At 36.9% G+C, this 13,508-nt stretch overlaps 6 gene segments (V, D, J or C); all 6 read right to left on the bottom strand.

Moving 5' to 3' along the window:
* Nucleotides 1-4,017: 4,017 nt before the first annotated feature.
* On the bottom strand, nucleotides 4,018-4,543 carry LOC113046282 (T cell receptor alpha variable 13-2-like). The segment is given in 2 exon segments: nucleotides 4,018-4,355; nucleotides 4,436-4,543. Coding segments are annotated over 2 exon segments (378 nt in total).
* A 948-nt stretch (nucleotides 4,544-5,491) lies between these two features.
* Nucleotides 5,492-5,981, bottom strand: LOC113046283 (T cell receptor alpha variable 3-like). The segment is given in 2 exon segments: nucleotides 5,492-5,805; nucleotides 5,936-5,981. Coding segments are annotated over 2 exon segments (360 nt in total).
* A 1,596-nt stretch (nucleotides 5,982-7,577) lies between these two features.
* LOC113045445 (T cell receptor alpha variable 3-like) lies at nucleotides 7,578-8,165 on the bottom strand. The segment is given in 2 exon segments: nucleotides 7,578-7,944; nucleotides 8,020-8,165. Coding segments are annotated over 2 exon segments (396 nt in total).
* A 983-nt stretch (nucleotides 8,166-9,148) lies between these two features.
* LOC113046390 (T cell receptor alpha variable 8-6-like) lies at nucleotides 9,149-10,283 on the bottom strand. The segment is given in 2 exon segments: nucleotides 9,149-10,018; nucleotides 10,169-10,283. Coding segments are annotated over 2 exon segments (525 nt in total).
* A 1,690-nt stretch (nucleotides 10,284-11,973) lies between these two features.
* LOC113046284 (Ig heavy chain V region-like) lies at nucleotides 11,974-12,553 on the bottom strand. The segment is given in 2 exon segments: nucleotides 11,974-12,371; nucleotides 12,465-12,553. Coding segments are annotated over 2 exon segments (444 nt in total).
* A 70-nt stretch (nucleotides 12,554-12,623) lies between these two features.
* On the bottom strand, nucleotides 12,624-13,508 carry LOC113046286 (T cell receptor alpha variable 40-like). The segment is given in 3 exon segments: nucleotides 12,624-12,628; nucleotides 12,850-13,230; nucleotides 13,333-13,508. Coding segments are annotated over 3 exon segments (432 nt in total).

Raw genomic sequence — 13,508 nt, forward strand, 5'->3', positions numbered from 1 at the left:
GCTGATTGTACATTTCCCTTACATAATGACAGCAGGCAGAGTTTTGTACTGTATATATAGTACAGTATAGTATGGAGTACAGTACACACACACACACACACACACTGGGTGTGATTTGGCATGGAGGTTATTTACTGTATTTGTACTGTCATTTTATATGAACTAGACTGTATTTCTTTGTTTTCTAAATTTCTCAGTCAAATATTGTCCCTCTATTTTTTGAACAAATCACACCTTGTTTTAGCCAATCAAAGAGTTTTGAGGCCTGTTCTGCCTGTCATGATTTTGAAAGAAAATAAAAAAGACATTATTTATTATTTATTGGATTTTATGAAGATCATCTGACCCTAGATCTGTGATTTCTGATTCTGAATGTGTTTATGATGATAATTTAGCAACTAATTCATATTTTTCATTAGACCTACATTTTAGTAAAGTCAAATATTAAATCTGATTTATCTAAGAAGCTTTTTGTAAGAAAGTATTGTGGATTTGTGTGTGTTGTTGATGTTTTGTTGTAGTTGTTGTTTTACAAAGATTTAATTGATTTCATATCCATACGAAGTTATGCAACATAAAATGAGGAAAAAAAAGATATAATAGTGATCACTGAAACTATGTGTATGTGATGCATATTATATTCACATGCCCTTACACAACCATTTTAATCTTCCAAATTCACAGCTGTTACCACATTCCCTATTTGTGGTTTATAAAAACATGATGTGTTTTGATACTGATTTTATTGAATACTCTTTTTTAGTTTTTGTAAAGCTTCTCAGGCATTTTGTATCACTGGGCTGCGGATCGAAGAGAACGGACTACTACTCTTAGAGCACAGTAATAGAGAGCTGAATCTGACAGAGTTACACTGTTAATAGTGAGTTCAGTGGATGACTGGGATGTAGTTGATTGAAACCCATCTGGTATTTTCTTATTACTGCTCCAAGATCGAGCACCTTTATACAGAATATATTGGGGCCTTCTGTTGGGATATTGTCTGTACCAGTAAAGATAAATTGTATTGCTGTCTGTTTCATATGTGCAGCTCAGTGTCACAGACTTTCCTTCTTCTCTGATTATATTAGTATCTCCTTTACTTGGTCCAATTCTATCAGCAAATCCACCTGAAATGCAGTGAATCATATTTTAAAATACACTAATGTAGAATTATTATTTTTCCCCCATAAAAAAAATTATATTAGTTTAAATTAATTGATTCAAGAAACTGAATTGAGATAAAAGCACATTTACCTGAAACTGTGATGAGCATTACGAGTAAGATCTGCCTCTCCTCCATCTTTACTGTGTTCCACTTTAAAGAATTTGTTAATTTCAAATTATGCTGAATGTGGCTTTCTAAGATGAATAGAAAATATGGGACTAGCTGATAGTTGACTGAATGCACTGAGACTGAGTGAAGTTCTGTTGTGAAAGAATAATGTGGCCGTGTGTTAATGAAATATGAAACAAGTTCAAATGTGTTTTTATAGACATCAGGTGCTTGTTTAGGGTGAATAAAACATCTTGTGAAATTATGTTGCCCCCTTCTGTTGGAGCTAAGAACAGCATGTTCCCTTTCCAAAGCTACAATCGATGCTGCGCTGCTCAGACCCAGAGGTAGTATAGCCCCGGTCGATGATGTCATCGGCGCGCACCTGCAACACGGGGTTATAAATAGAAAAGCCACAGGTGCATCATCAGGTCTTTTGTCTTCAGAACATTCTGTGCATGTGTAATATACACACGATTACTATTTTGTTTGTTTGGGGGAAGAGCACACGGTTCTAGCTTTAGAGAAAGACGAGTGCGAGCATTGTGAACTGTTTACAGTGAAGATGCTTCGCTCTGGTCTGAACTATTTCCAGACCGCACCTACATTATCGTGGGGCTCTCGTATGGATCTGCGTGACGAGCAAGAGACAGGTCCGTCTCTTTCGCTTGCTGTGTTATCTGATCCACGCATCCCTTCTCGTGATCTCGAAGCATGCTCCATGCTTCTTCGGTTCACAAAGGGGATGATATATCTCTTGGGTCTTCGGACCACGAGCAGTCCGACTCTGAGCATTCCTCTCGCGAGAAAAGATCTGTCGAGGAGTTGCTCGAGGTGGTTACTCGTGCTGTGGACAGGTTACAGCTTGACTGGCCACGCGAACAAGAGAACCTCAAACGTAGTAAGCTAGAGGATAGGTTTCTGTCCGGTGTCAGGGGGGAGAGACCACAACATCAGTCCCTTCCCTTTTTCGAGGACCTCCATGATGAGCTGTCAAAGTCATGGAGCCAACCGTATACTTCTCTTTGTGCCCTCGACGTCGACTTTTTCGACTATCGTGGATGCGTAGTGGCCGAGGTATTCGGAGATTCCTCGGGTTGAAGAGACACTTGCGAGCTATCTCTCACCCGAATCGGCATCTTCGATAAAGAAACCTACCCTCCCCACTAAACCATGTAGACTAACATCATCACTAGTGGGTAAAGCTTACCAAGCTGCAGTGTTACAGGCATACCAAGCTGACCTGTTGAAGGACTTGAGTGTGGGCAGTACTATCGATGATGAAGCGTTCTCTGAGCTTCGTCGAGCCACAGATTTGTCTCTCTCTGTGCGACCAAGAAAACGGCCCGTGCCATTAGGCGTTCAATGTCAGCTTCAGTCATCAAGGTTAGGAATACAGGAAATTCCTGAGGTTCGCTTTCAGGCTCTTCCATTCAGCCTAGCCTTATCACCCCGCACATACTCAAAATGCATGGATGCAGCACTCCATTCGCATTTTGTGTTACATCGATGATTGGTTAATGCTAGCACAATCGCAGGAGATGGCGCTCCAACACAGAAACATCATGTTAGCTCATCTAGTTTCTCTAGGGTTGAGACTCAACACCAAGATAAGTGTTCTTTATCCGGCCCAGAGAACGACTTATCTCGGGATCGTTTGGGATTCGATCACGATGCGGGCACAACTGTCTCCCGATCAAATCGAGACCATTCAGCAGACCATGAGCAAAGTCAGACTAGGCCAAGATCGCACTGTCAGTCAGTACCAAAAGATGTTAAGTTTCATAGCTTCAGCATCTATGTGATTCCTCTGGGGCTGTTGTACATGAGACCATTTCAGTTGTGGCTAAAAGCCAGAGGCTTTCATCCAAGGGCCAATCCGCAAAGGCAAATTAAAGTGACGCGCCACAGGCTTCGTACATTATCTCTGTGGCTCAGACCCCAGTTCCTTGCCTTCGGTCCCACTCTAAGGGTGTAGTGTCGTTGCAGACTGCTAATGACGGATGCCTCACTGATGGACTGGGGAGCGGTCTTGAATGGCCATCCAGCTCAAGAGGAATGGGAGGGTCATCAGCTCGATTGGCACAATTGTATATCTGGCTCTGAAATATTTTCTCCATCAATTGAGGGGCTGTCATGTCCTAGTGCTGGTGGACATCACAGCAGCAGTCTCTTATATAAATCATCAGGGAGGTCTGCACTCACGCAATCTGAACAGAATAGTGAGGCAGATTTTTCTTTGGGCCCAGGACAAGTTCCGGTCAGTCAGGGCAGTTTACATTCCCGGGCATTTGAATGTGGGAGCAGATTTACTGTTCAGACAGACACTACCTGTGTGTGTGTGTGTGTGTGTGTGAGAGTACACACTTTGGATGGGTTAAAAACAGAGCAAGAATTCTGAGTATGGGTTGCTATACTTGGCTGTCTTTTCAATGTTTTTTTTTTCTTCTACTTTTTAGGGGAATAATAATAAACTTTGTACACATCATACATGCTAGACGGAAATAGAAATTCTAGAACAACAATTTTTGCAGATCGGCATTTTTATGTTGGTTATAATTAAGTTTAATTGAAGCCAAAAATTATACATGTGATTAATTTGTGGAATAAATACATGAAGAAAGAGTTTTTATTAATGTATTTATTGGTTGGTTAGCTGGGTTTTTATATGAATATATTGAATAGTAAAATGTCAGTAGAAATATCCTGTATGCTTTAATGCTTTGCATTTTGTACAGTGTTTTTCAGGTTTTGTACAGTGTAGCTTGTTTTCCTGTCACTGTGGGACTCAGAGCACAGTAGTACAGAGCAGAGTCTGTCACTTTAGCAGAGGAGATGCTCAGATCCACATGGAGTTCTGTTTTTCTGTGACTGATGGTTATTCCTGGAACGGGTGGATTAGCTGGAGTTGTAAACCCTGAATCTTCCAGTATGAGGAACTGTGGTGGTGATCCTGCATATTGCCGATACCAGTGAACAGCACGAGCAGAACCGCTGTAGTTACAGGAGAGTGTCACATTGTCACCCTCAAGAGACAATTCTGTGTCACTATTTGGAGTTATGACTTCTGAGGCTCTAGAACCTGCAAATGAAAGTGGCGTTAAATGCAGTTTTTAAACACTTCTGTTGAAATAAAATGCTTTTATTTTAACAATATTAAACCTTCAGTTGATGACAGCAGTATAATAATATAGATCAACATGTTCTCTCACTGCTCAGCTGCTCCACACAGTGTTGAGTGATGTTCATCTTTACCAGCTGCATGCTGAATAGTGTCGGTGCTAAACTCCTCCTCCTGTCCTGACATTAAAGGTGCTGTAGGGAACTTTTGTAAAAAAATATTTTTTACATATTTATTAAACCTGTCATTATGTCCTGACAGTAGAATATGAGACAGATAATCTGTGAAAAAATCAAGCTCCTCTGGCTCCTCCCAGTGGTCCTATTGCCATTTGCAGGAACTCCATCGCTCCCGGTAAAAAATAACCAATCAGAGCTGCGGTCCGTAACTTTGTTTGTGTTCAAAATGTAGAAAAAATTATATAATAAGCGAGTACACCATGAATCAATTTTCCAATCCGTGTTTTTGGCTTGTCCTGAATCACTAGGGTACACCTCTAATAAGTGTTTATATTCTGACTATTTTAGATTGCTTCAGGGATACCGCGGCGGAGTAACCCAGTACCTTTGTGATTCTTCATAGACATTAACAGAGAGAAGTAGTTCCGGCTACGATGTTATTCTGCAAGATGCAAACAGTTCTGTTTATTAACCACTAGAGCGTGAAAAGTTCCCTACCACAGCTTTAAATCTGAAGCACATAAGGAAAGATAAACTGAATATTCATGTCTATTTAAATATATACTTATTTCTTTCAATTCATAGTTTTTTGATAATCCTTTTTGTTCTTCATTTTGCAGCACATTGCCAATATTGTATTTTTGAGTTTCTGTAGTTTTAATGAGACTTCTTATACAACATAATATGAGGAAAACAGACAAAGAGACAAACAAGCTGACAGGAGGATAACATGTAATACATGCTAAATTATATTCACATGTTCTTATGTAAACCTTTTAGCTCCCAAATTCACAGCTGTTACCACATTCCCTGTTTGTGGTTTATAAAAACATGATGTGTTTTGATACTGATTGATGAAAGACTCTTCAAAGCATTAATTTCATGTGAGTTTTTGTAAAGCTTCTCAGGCATTTTGTATCACTGGGCTCCAACTCTTAGAGCACAGTAATAGAGAGCTGAATCTGACAGAGTTACACTGTTAATAGTGAGTTCAGTGGATGACTGGGATGTAGTTGATTGAAACCCATCTGGTATATCATTATCACTGCTCCATGATCGAGCACCTTTATACAGAATATATTCTGGTCCTCTGTTGGGATATTGTCTGTACCAGTAAAGCCAAATTGTGTTGCTGTCTGTTTCATATGTGCAGCTCAGTGTCACAGACTTTCCTTCTTCTCTGATTATATTAGTATCTCCTTCACTTGGTCCAATTCCAGCAGCAAATCCTCCTGAAATGCAGTGAATCATATTTTAAATTACCCCGATGTATAATGAAGTTTTTTTTCCACAACAAAAATGATATTAGTTTAAATTAATTGATTCAAGAAATATAATTAATTGAGATAAAAGCATATTTACCTGAAACTGTGATGAGTATTATGAGTAAGATCTGCCTCTCCTCCATCTTTACTGAGGTCCACTTTAAAGATCAGAGTTGAATTGTCGTGCTTTATTGATTTACATAAATATAATTTATTTATTAGATAACCGTTATAAAATTTTAATTGTTCAAATTATGCTGAATGTGGCTTTATAAAATGAATAAAAATATGGGACTAGCTGATTGTTGAACGAGGACTGAGACTGAGTGAAGTTCTGTTGTGTTTGAATAATGTGGGTGTGGGTTACTGAAACATGAAACATGTTCTGTGCCTTCAAATGTGTTTTTATAGACATCAGGTGCTTGTTTAGTGTGAATTAAACATCTTGTGAAATCATGTTGCCCCCTTCTGTTGGAGCTCAGAACAGCATGTTTTGTCCATTTGCTTTACCCTTGGAAAAAAAAATGGTAAATGTTTTTTAGTTAACTTTACTGACATTTACTTTTTATTTACAATCATTGTTTGGCTCACACATGTTATTTACATTTATTCATTTAGCTGACGACTTTAAAAGCAACTTACAATTGCTATGTATATGTCAGAGGCCGTGTGCCTCTGGAGCAACTAGGGGTTAAGTGTCTTGCTCAGGGACACACTGGTCTCTCACACCAAAGGCATGTGTCTTATCCACTGCGCCAACACCACCCCTAGAGGAGATCTTCAGATCCACACTACTGCTGTTTTTTCTGTGATGGATTGAGACTCCAGCAACTGGAGGAACAGCTTCAGTAACTGCCCCATAATAATCCAGTATGAGGAACTTTGGTGGTGAACCTGTGTATTGACGATACCAGAGAAGACCTCGAATAACCAGTGTAGCTACAAGAGAGTTAACAATGCAATGTTGTTATTAGCTTGGTTAACTAAAAGAAACAAAAAAACTGAGAAGCCAGGTTCTTGTTTCAGTAAGATAATCATTATATATATATATATATATATATATATATATATATTTTAATCAAAAAAAATGTTTTCATCCCCCTTTAAGAATGTTATAGTATACCCTAATTTCAGTAATCCCCTACCTGGAGCTGATGATGGTAATATAATTACACAGATAAAAAATTTGGCACAATAATCATGTGAACATCAGACACAGAAACATCAGATGATCTAAAGAGACTTGTGAACTGCTGACAGTCCTAATGTACAACATCAGCACTAAACTCCTCCTCCTCATATTGATAACATTCAGCCCTCATCTCACACAATATAAATTATGCAGCGTTATTTAATACAATCCCACATATTGAATACAACAAAAGAATATTAATAAATAGATATATATAGCTAGATAAATGACAAGCTACAGCATATTTCAGTAACAAATGTTTGGGTGAATAATCTTTAATGTAAACATGATGTAGATTTTGAATGTTAGGCAAAAATGAGGGTTCTGTAACCACAATAGTCCAGATTTGCAGAAACCATGTTTACGTTGCTTACAAGTAAGTTTAAAATGAAGACTATTTAATAAGTTGTATTTTATAACATTATGTATTATAAACATGAATATATATATATATATATATATATATATATATATATATATATATATATATATATATATATATATATATATATATATATATATATATAATAAAATGTCAGTAGAAATATCCTGTATGCTTTATACTTTCCTGAAATACAGGTTTTTGTACAGTGTTGTTGTGTTTCCTGTCACTGTGGGCCTCAGAGCACAGTAGTACAGAGCAGAGTCAGTCACTTTAGCAGAGGAGATGCTCAGATCCACATGGAGTTCTGTTTTTCTGTGACTGATGGTTATTCCTGGAACGGGTGGATTAGCTGGAATTGTTGCCCCTGAATCTTCCAGTATGAGGAACTGTGGTGGTGAACCTGCATATTGGCGATACCAGTGAACACCACGAGCAGAACCGCTGTAGTTACAGGAGAGGGTCACATTGTCACCCTCAAGAGACAATTCTCTGTCACGTTTTGGAGTTATGACTTCTGAGGCTCTGGAACCTGCAAATGAAAGTGGCGTTAAATGGAGTTTTTAAACACTTCTTATGGAATAAAAATACTTTTACAATATTATACCTTCAATTGTTGACAGCAGTATAATAATATAGATCAACATGTTCTCTCTCTGCTCAGCTGCTCCACACAGTGTTGAGTGATGTTCATCTTTACCAGCTGCATGCTGAATAGTGTCTGTACTAAACTCCTCCTCCTGTCCTGTCTGTGTCCTACATTACAATGCACCAAAGATTAAAAGATCATTCATAGCTGTTTGAAATAAATGCTTATTTATTTGCATTTTTTATATCAATATTTTATTGCCATTTTGCTCAAATTATTTGAGCTCCTATAATCTTTAATGAGACTTCTTATACAACATAATATGAGGAAAGAAATAACAGACAAGCATTATAAAAAAAAATATGCAATACATGCTAAATTATGTTCACATGCCCTTACTGTATGTAACCATTTTTACCCTTTTTACAAACTCACAGCTGTTACCACATTCCCTCTTTGTGGTTTACTAAAAAATTATGTGTTTTGATAATCATTGATTAAAGACGCTTCAAAGCGTTAATTTCATCTGTGTTTTTGTAAAGCTTCTCTGGTATTTTGCATCATTGGGCTGCTACTCTTAGAGCACAGTAGTAGAGAGCTGAATCTGACAGAGCTGCTTTTACAATAATAAGTTTAGTGGATGAGGGTGATGTAGTTGATTGAAACCCATCTGGTATATTCTCATAGCTGCTCCTTGATCGAGCACCTTTATACAGTATATATGCGGGTTCTCTGTTTGGATATTGTCTGTACCAGTAAAGCAAAATATCATTGCTGTCTGTTTCATATGTGCAGCTCAGTGTCACAGACTCTCCTTCTTCTCTGATTATATTAGTATCTCCTTTACTTGGATACATTTTATTAGCACACGAACCTGAAATGAAATACATAATATTAAATATATCTCTATCTAATATAGAATAATTGTAAGTTGAGAGTAACTGTAATTCTGGAAAAAAAAAATACAGTATTTACCTGAAACTGTGAGAAGTATCATGAGTAGCATTTGTTTCTCCTCCATTTCTTGCAAGTTAGCTTTAAATCTTTAAAATAATAATAATAAAATATTTTTTATTGTTTTTATTTATTTGTATTTATTATTGTACTGCTTTATTGGAGAGTTGTAACTAATATGCTGAATGTGGCTTCATAAAATGAATACAAATGTGAGAGTAGCGAATGGGTGACTGAATACACTGGTGCTATTGTATATTAATAATGTGGGTGTGGTCAGTGATACATAAACATGGTCTGTGCACTTCTGTATATCACTAGTTATTTCCCCTTTCCATCTAACCGATCTATCTATATATCCAATGAATTTGCTATATCATAATTACACAGAACAAATAAAAAATATCTACTTTTACCAGGGTATTACTTTAATAATCATTACTCAACACTCCATTCAGTGTTTAAAATTAAATGTTGATTGATTAAATGTTGTGCACTTCTGAATCATCCAGGGGGAGCATCTGGTAAATGCTTATGAAACATGAAATGAGATTATGTTGCAATCCTTCTGTTGGAGCTCAGAACAGCATGTTCATTTTGAAATATAATTGTAAATATGTTTGAGCCACATTCACATTGTTATCTTTCAAACAAATGTCTGCACACATTTCCTGGATGATCAACAATGAACCCACTGGATGATTAAGATAAGTCAGGTTTTTGTACAGTGTTCTTGTGTTTCCTGTCACTGTGGGCTCCAGAGCACAGTAGTACAGAGCAGAGTCTGTCACTTTAACAGATGAAATATCCAGATCCACATGGGTTTTCTTTTCATTCACTTTCCCAGAGAATCGAGGATCTCGATCTACAATTGGAGATGTCTGTGATACTTTCCCTGACCTATGTAGTATTGTCAAAAGGAATTCAGGAGCTGAGTTTGGATACTGGCGATACCACTGCAGACTAACTGCTGAAGAGTAGTTACAGGACAGAGTTATATTGTCCCCCTCTGTCCCAAACACCTCAGGCTGGACCGGTGTGATGACATTCCCAAAACTGACACCTTTAAATAAGATTCCATAATAACTTCATGAAATGTCATGCAATACAAAAGCACAAGAAACAAACAAATAGAAATAAATAAAAAATAATAATACAATTGAATAATGGAAAAATATCCAGTAATTAAAGAATATAAATATAAAATTCTTACATGCAAAAGTGCAGAACAAAAGTGAAAAGCTGAGCACCATCTTGCAGTGGATTAGTTCATCTGCTTCACAGACTGTTAGAGAGCAAACCCTCACTGTGTAGCACAGGATGTCTCCAGAGAGTACCTCCCATAAAACCTGTGCTCCTATTAAAACAGTCATCTTTTTGAACAGATATAGAATATTTTAGAGCAAACTTCAACACCAAACTGTGACAATTCCTAAACTCAATTTACATATTACTGACTACACACTATTCAAAAAATAAAATGTGAAATAAAATCTTTAATCTCTCTCGCTAAAAAAAAGAAGAAAAAAAACCCAAACCTGTATATTTTTAAATGTAAACACATTACCAAAATTCATTAGAAGCCCACCTTTTTGAAATCACTTATATGGACTATTTAAATGTGTATACTGTAGGTAAAATAAGTATTGTATTTCCTTTTCACCAGATGAAATGATACAGGAAAAGTACTGACTACTGAAATATATTTAATACTTTATTCAAAAACTTTTGTTGGTCATGACAGCTTCAAGCCTCCTCATGTATAATGAGAATACAGTGGCATGCATTGCTCAGGTGTGATTTTTGCACAGTCTTGAAATCTCGAAAGGTTCTATGGACCTCTTCTATAAACTCTGATCTTTAATTCTTATTTTCTGTTGGATTTAAGTCATATGATTGGCTGGGCCATACGAGCAGTTTCTTTCTCTTTTCTTTTCATCTGCCTCAGTGGATTTTCAGGATTGTTTAATTACTTTTTAAGCTTGTGTGTTTGTATGATTTGACTAACATAATAAGCTCAAGCAGGATTTTGTTGAAGCTCTGGGTATCCTGTTGTCACTGTGGGCTGCAGAGCACAATAGTACAGAGCAGAGTCAGACACGCGTGGATTTTGAATGGTCAGAGGAACTGTTTTTAAAGTAGAATCATGTCTGGAGTGAAATCGTCCCTTGAACTCAGTGGCTTCATCTCCATCTCCAAATGTATGTCTTCGTAGAATATATTTCGGAGAGTCATAACTGTTTTGTCTGTACCAGAGTAGAGTAGGGTTTGAGCTTGTAGTATTGTATTTACAATCCAAAGTTACTGAATCCTCCTCTTCATATGCTGATTGGAAACTTTTAGGCTGTTTAACAGAGTCTTGTCCTCTGCATTCTGTGAAGAGAGTAAATTATTGTAGTACATTTGTTTGTAAATCTAGATAAAACTGACAGGTAGGAGAAAATACATGTATAAAATATGGTACATTACCCATGCAAGTTGCTAAAAGGATAAAAAGAGTTTCCACACAGCTTCTCATTGTAATCATGATATAGAAGACACCCAAAAAGTATACAGTGTACTCTTAAATCTAACTGGAGCTCAAACTCAATTTGAAGTCCTGATGTAAAAGTGAAGCTGTATATATTTGTTAAAACATCTCCCCCAAGTGGAAGAAAGCAGAATCGCATCTCTTTAATGTCAGGTTTCCTTTTGAAACTAGTACACCACAATTAAATGCAGTGAGCATAGCAAGTGTTAAGTCATTCTCACAAGTTCTATGAAATAATGCAAACTTTGTATAATGTATAATATTCTTGTGCATATAAACATAGCCATTGTATTAGAGACTTATACTTAACAGAAGCTTTGCAACCTAAAAACAGCATATTTTAAGGTCATGTTAATAAATTGAATAAAATAAGAATGCAAATATGCATAGACCTGTAATCCCAACTTTTTTTTTTTTGTCTTCATGCATTGTCTTGACACTCAAATTATAATCACAAATAAATAGGGAGTTAAAATGACTTTTTCGATCTATAGAAAGAAGGTGAGAAATATTTCAATATATCTGTTTTGCAATTGAGGATTGCTGTTGTTTTTGAATGAAGTCAGAGGATTTCCTTTCACTGTGGTCCTCACAGCACAGTAGTATAGAGCAGAATATGCCACTGCAGCAGGGAAGACCTCCAGCTCCGTTCGTTTGGTGTCTTTTCTGTTGAACATTGTTATCCCAGGAACCTGAGGAGTTGCATGTGTTAAGAAGCCAGACGATTCCATTACGAGGAACTGAGGAGCTGATCCAGGGATTTGACGGTACCAATATAAATCGTAAACTGTGACTGTGTAGCTACAAGATAGCATAACCTTTTCATCTGCTTTAGCAATTACTGTATCATTGTTGGGGAATATGATGTCTTCAGCATTAGTAACACCTGAAAACAATAAGGAGGGCAATGTTTTAAAATCATAATTCTGAATTGCATACAGGGAAACCCCTTTAAAGTGATAATTAGTTGAAATCTTACCTATTAGGAGAGATTCTATTAATAGGACTACTGCAAATGTTGACATGATGCTTTGGCAGTCAGGAAAAAAAGTACAGGTTTACTTAAACCAGAATTCTCTTGTCTCGATGTTGGAGAGCTTCTCTGTGCTCCTCCTACTTTAGTCTTATGCCAGAGTTATTACTCTAGAGTGCCATTCATTTCACATTTCACAAGGGAGTATAAGGAAATACAACTAGTTTGTAAAAAAGCTTTTGTATCTATATCTCTTTGTTTATTTTGAATGGCTTTACACACATTACAGATAGCTGAATGGGTTGTAGTGTATTAATCAAATGTTGTAATGAAAGTAGTGCTGAATGAACACACATACTGCTTTTAAAACCAGCAAGATTTGAATAGTTACTTTGTGGCTTAACTGACATGTAAGATATGATGGATATCACAGTGTCATGTTTTTGTGCAATGTTTGGAGGTGTTTCAGTCACTGTGGGCTGCAGAGCACAGTAGTACACAGCAGAGTCAGACACACGCAGATTCTTGATTGTCAGTGGAACTGAATTTGAGTCCAACCGGGCATCAAATCTCTCTTTAAATTCAGAACTGTTTCTTGATCCAAATTTGTATCTCATCAGCACATACTCAGGGGCACTAGAGCGCTGAATGTACCAGTAAAGGTATGGAGTTAGTTGAAGTGTTTTAAATTCACAGTTAATTGAGACCTGCTGTCCTTCAGTGGCAGTTATATTCTCATTTTGCTGATTAACAGTGTCCTCTCCAAAGCATCCTGTTAAGGCACAAGAACATAATGCATTGAAAATAAGCATGTTATCAGTGGCTTTTTAAATTGAAATGTAACAAACAGGAAAGTTTTCCTTATATATCTTACCATACTTAAGGACAACCATGAAAACAATGCATGCACGGCTAGTCATCTTTACTTAATAGTGACAAACACAAAAACACTGATGAAGGGAAAAAAGTGTTCTGTGACTGAATGAAAGTATTTTTTTTCTAGTAACTCTGCAATTTGAGTGGTTCTTTTGAGGTCATGGCAAAGTAGGA

This window comes from Carassius auratus, chromosome 27 (genome assembly GCF_003368295.1).
Source record: "Carassius auratus strain Wakin chromosome 27, ASM336829v1, whole genome shotgun sequence".
In the NCBI taxonomy this organism is placed as follows: Eukaryota; Metazoa; Chordata; class Actinopteri; order Cypriniformes; family Cyprinidae; genus Carassius; species Carassius auratus.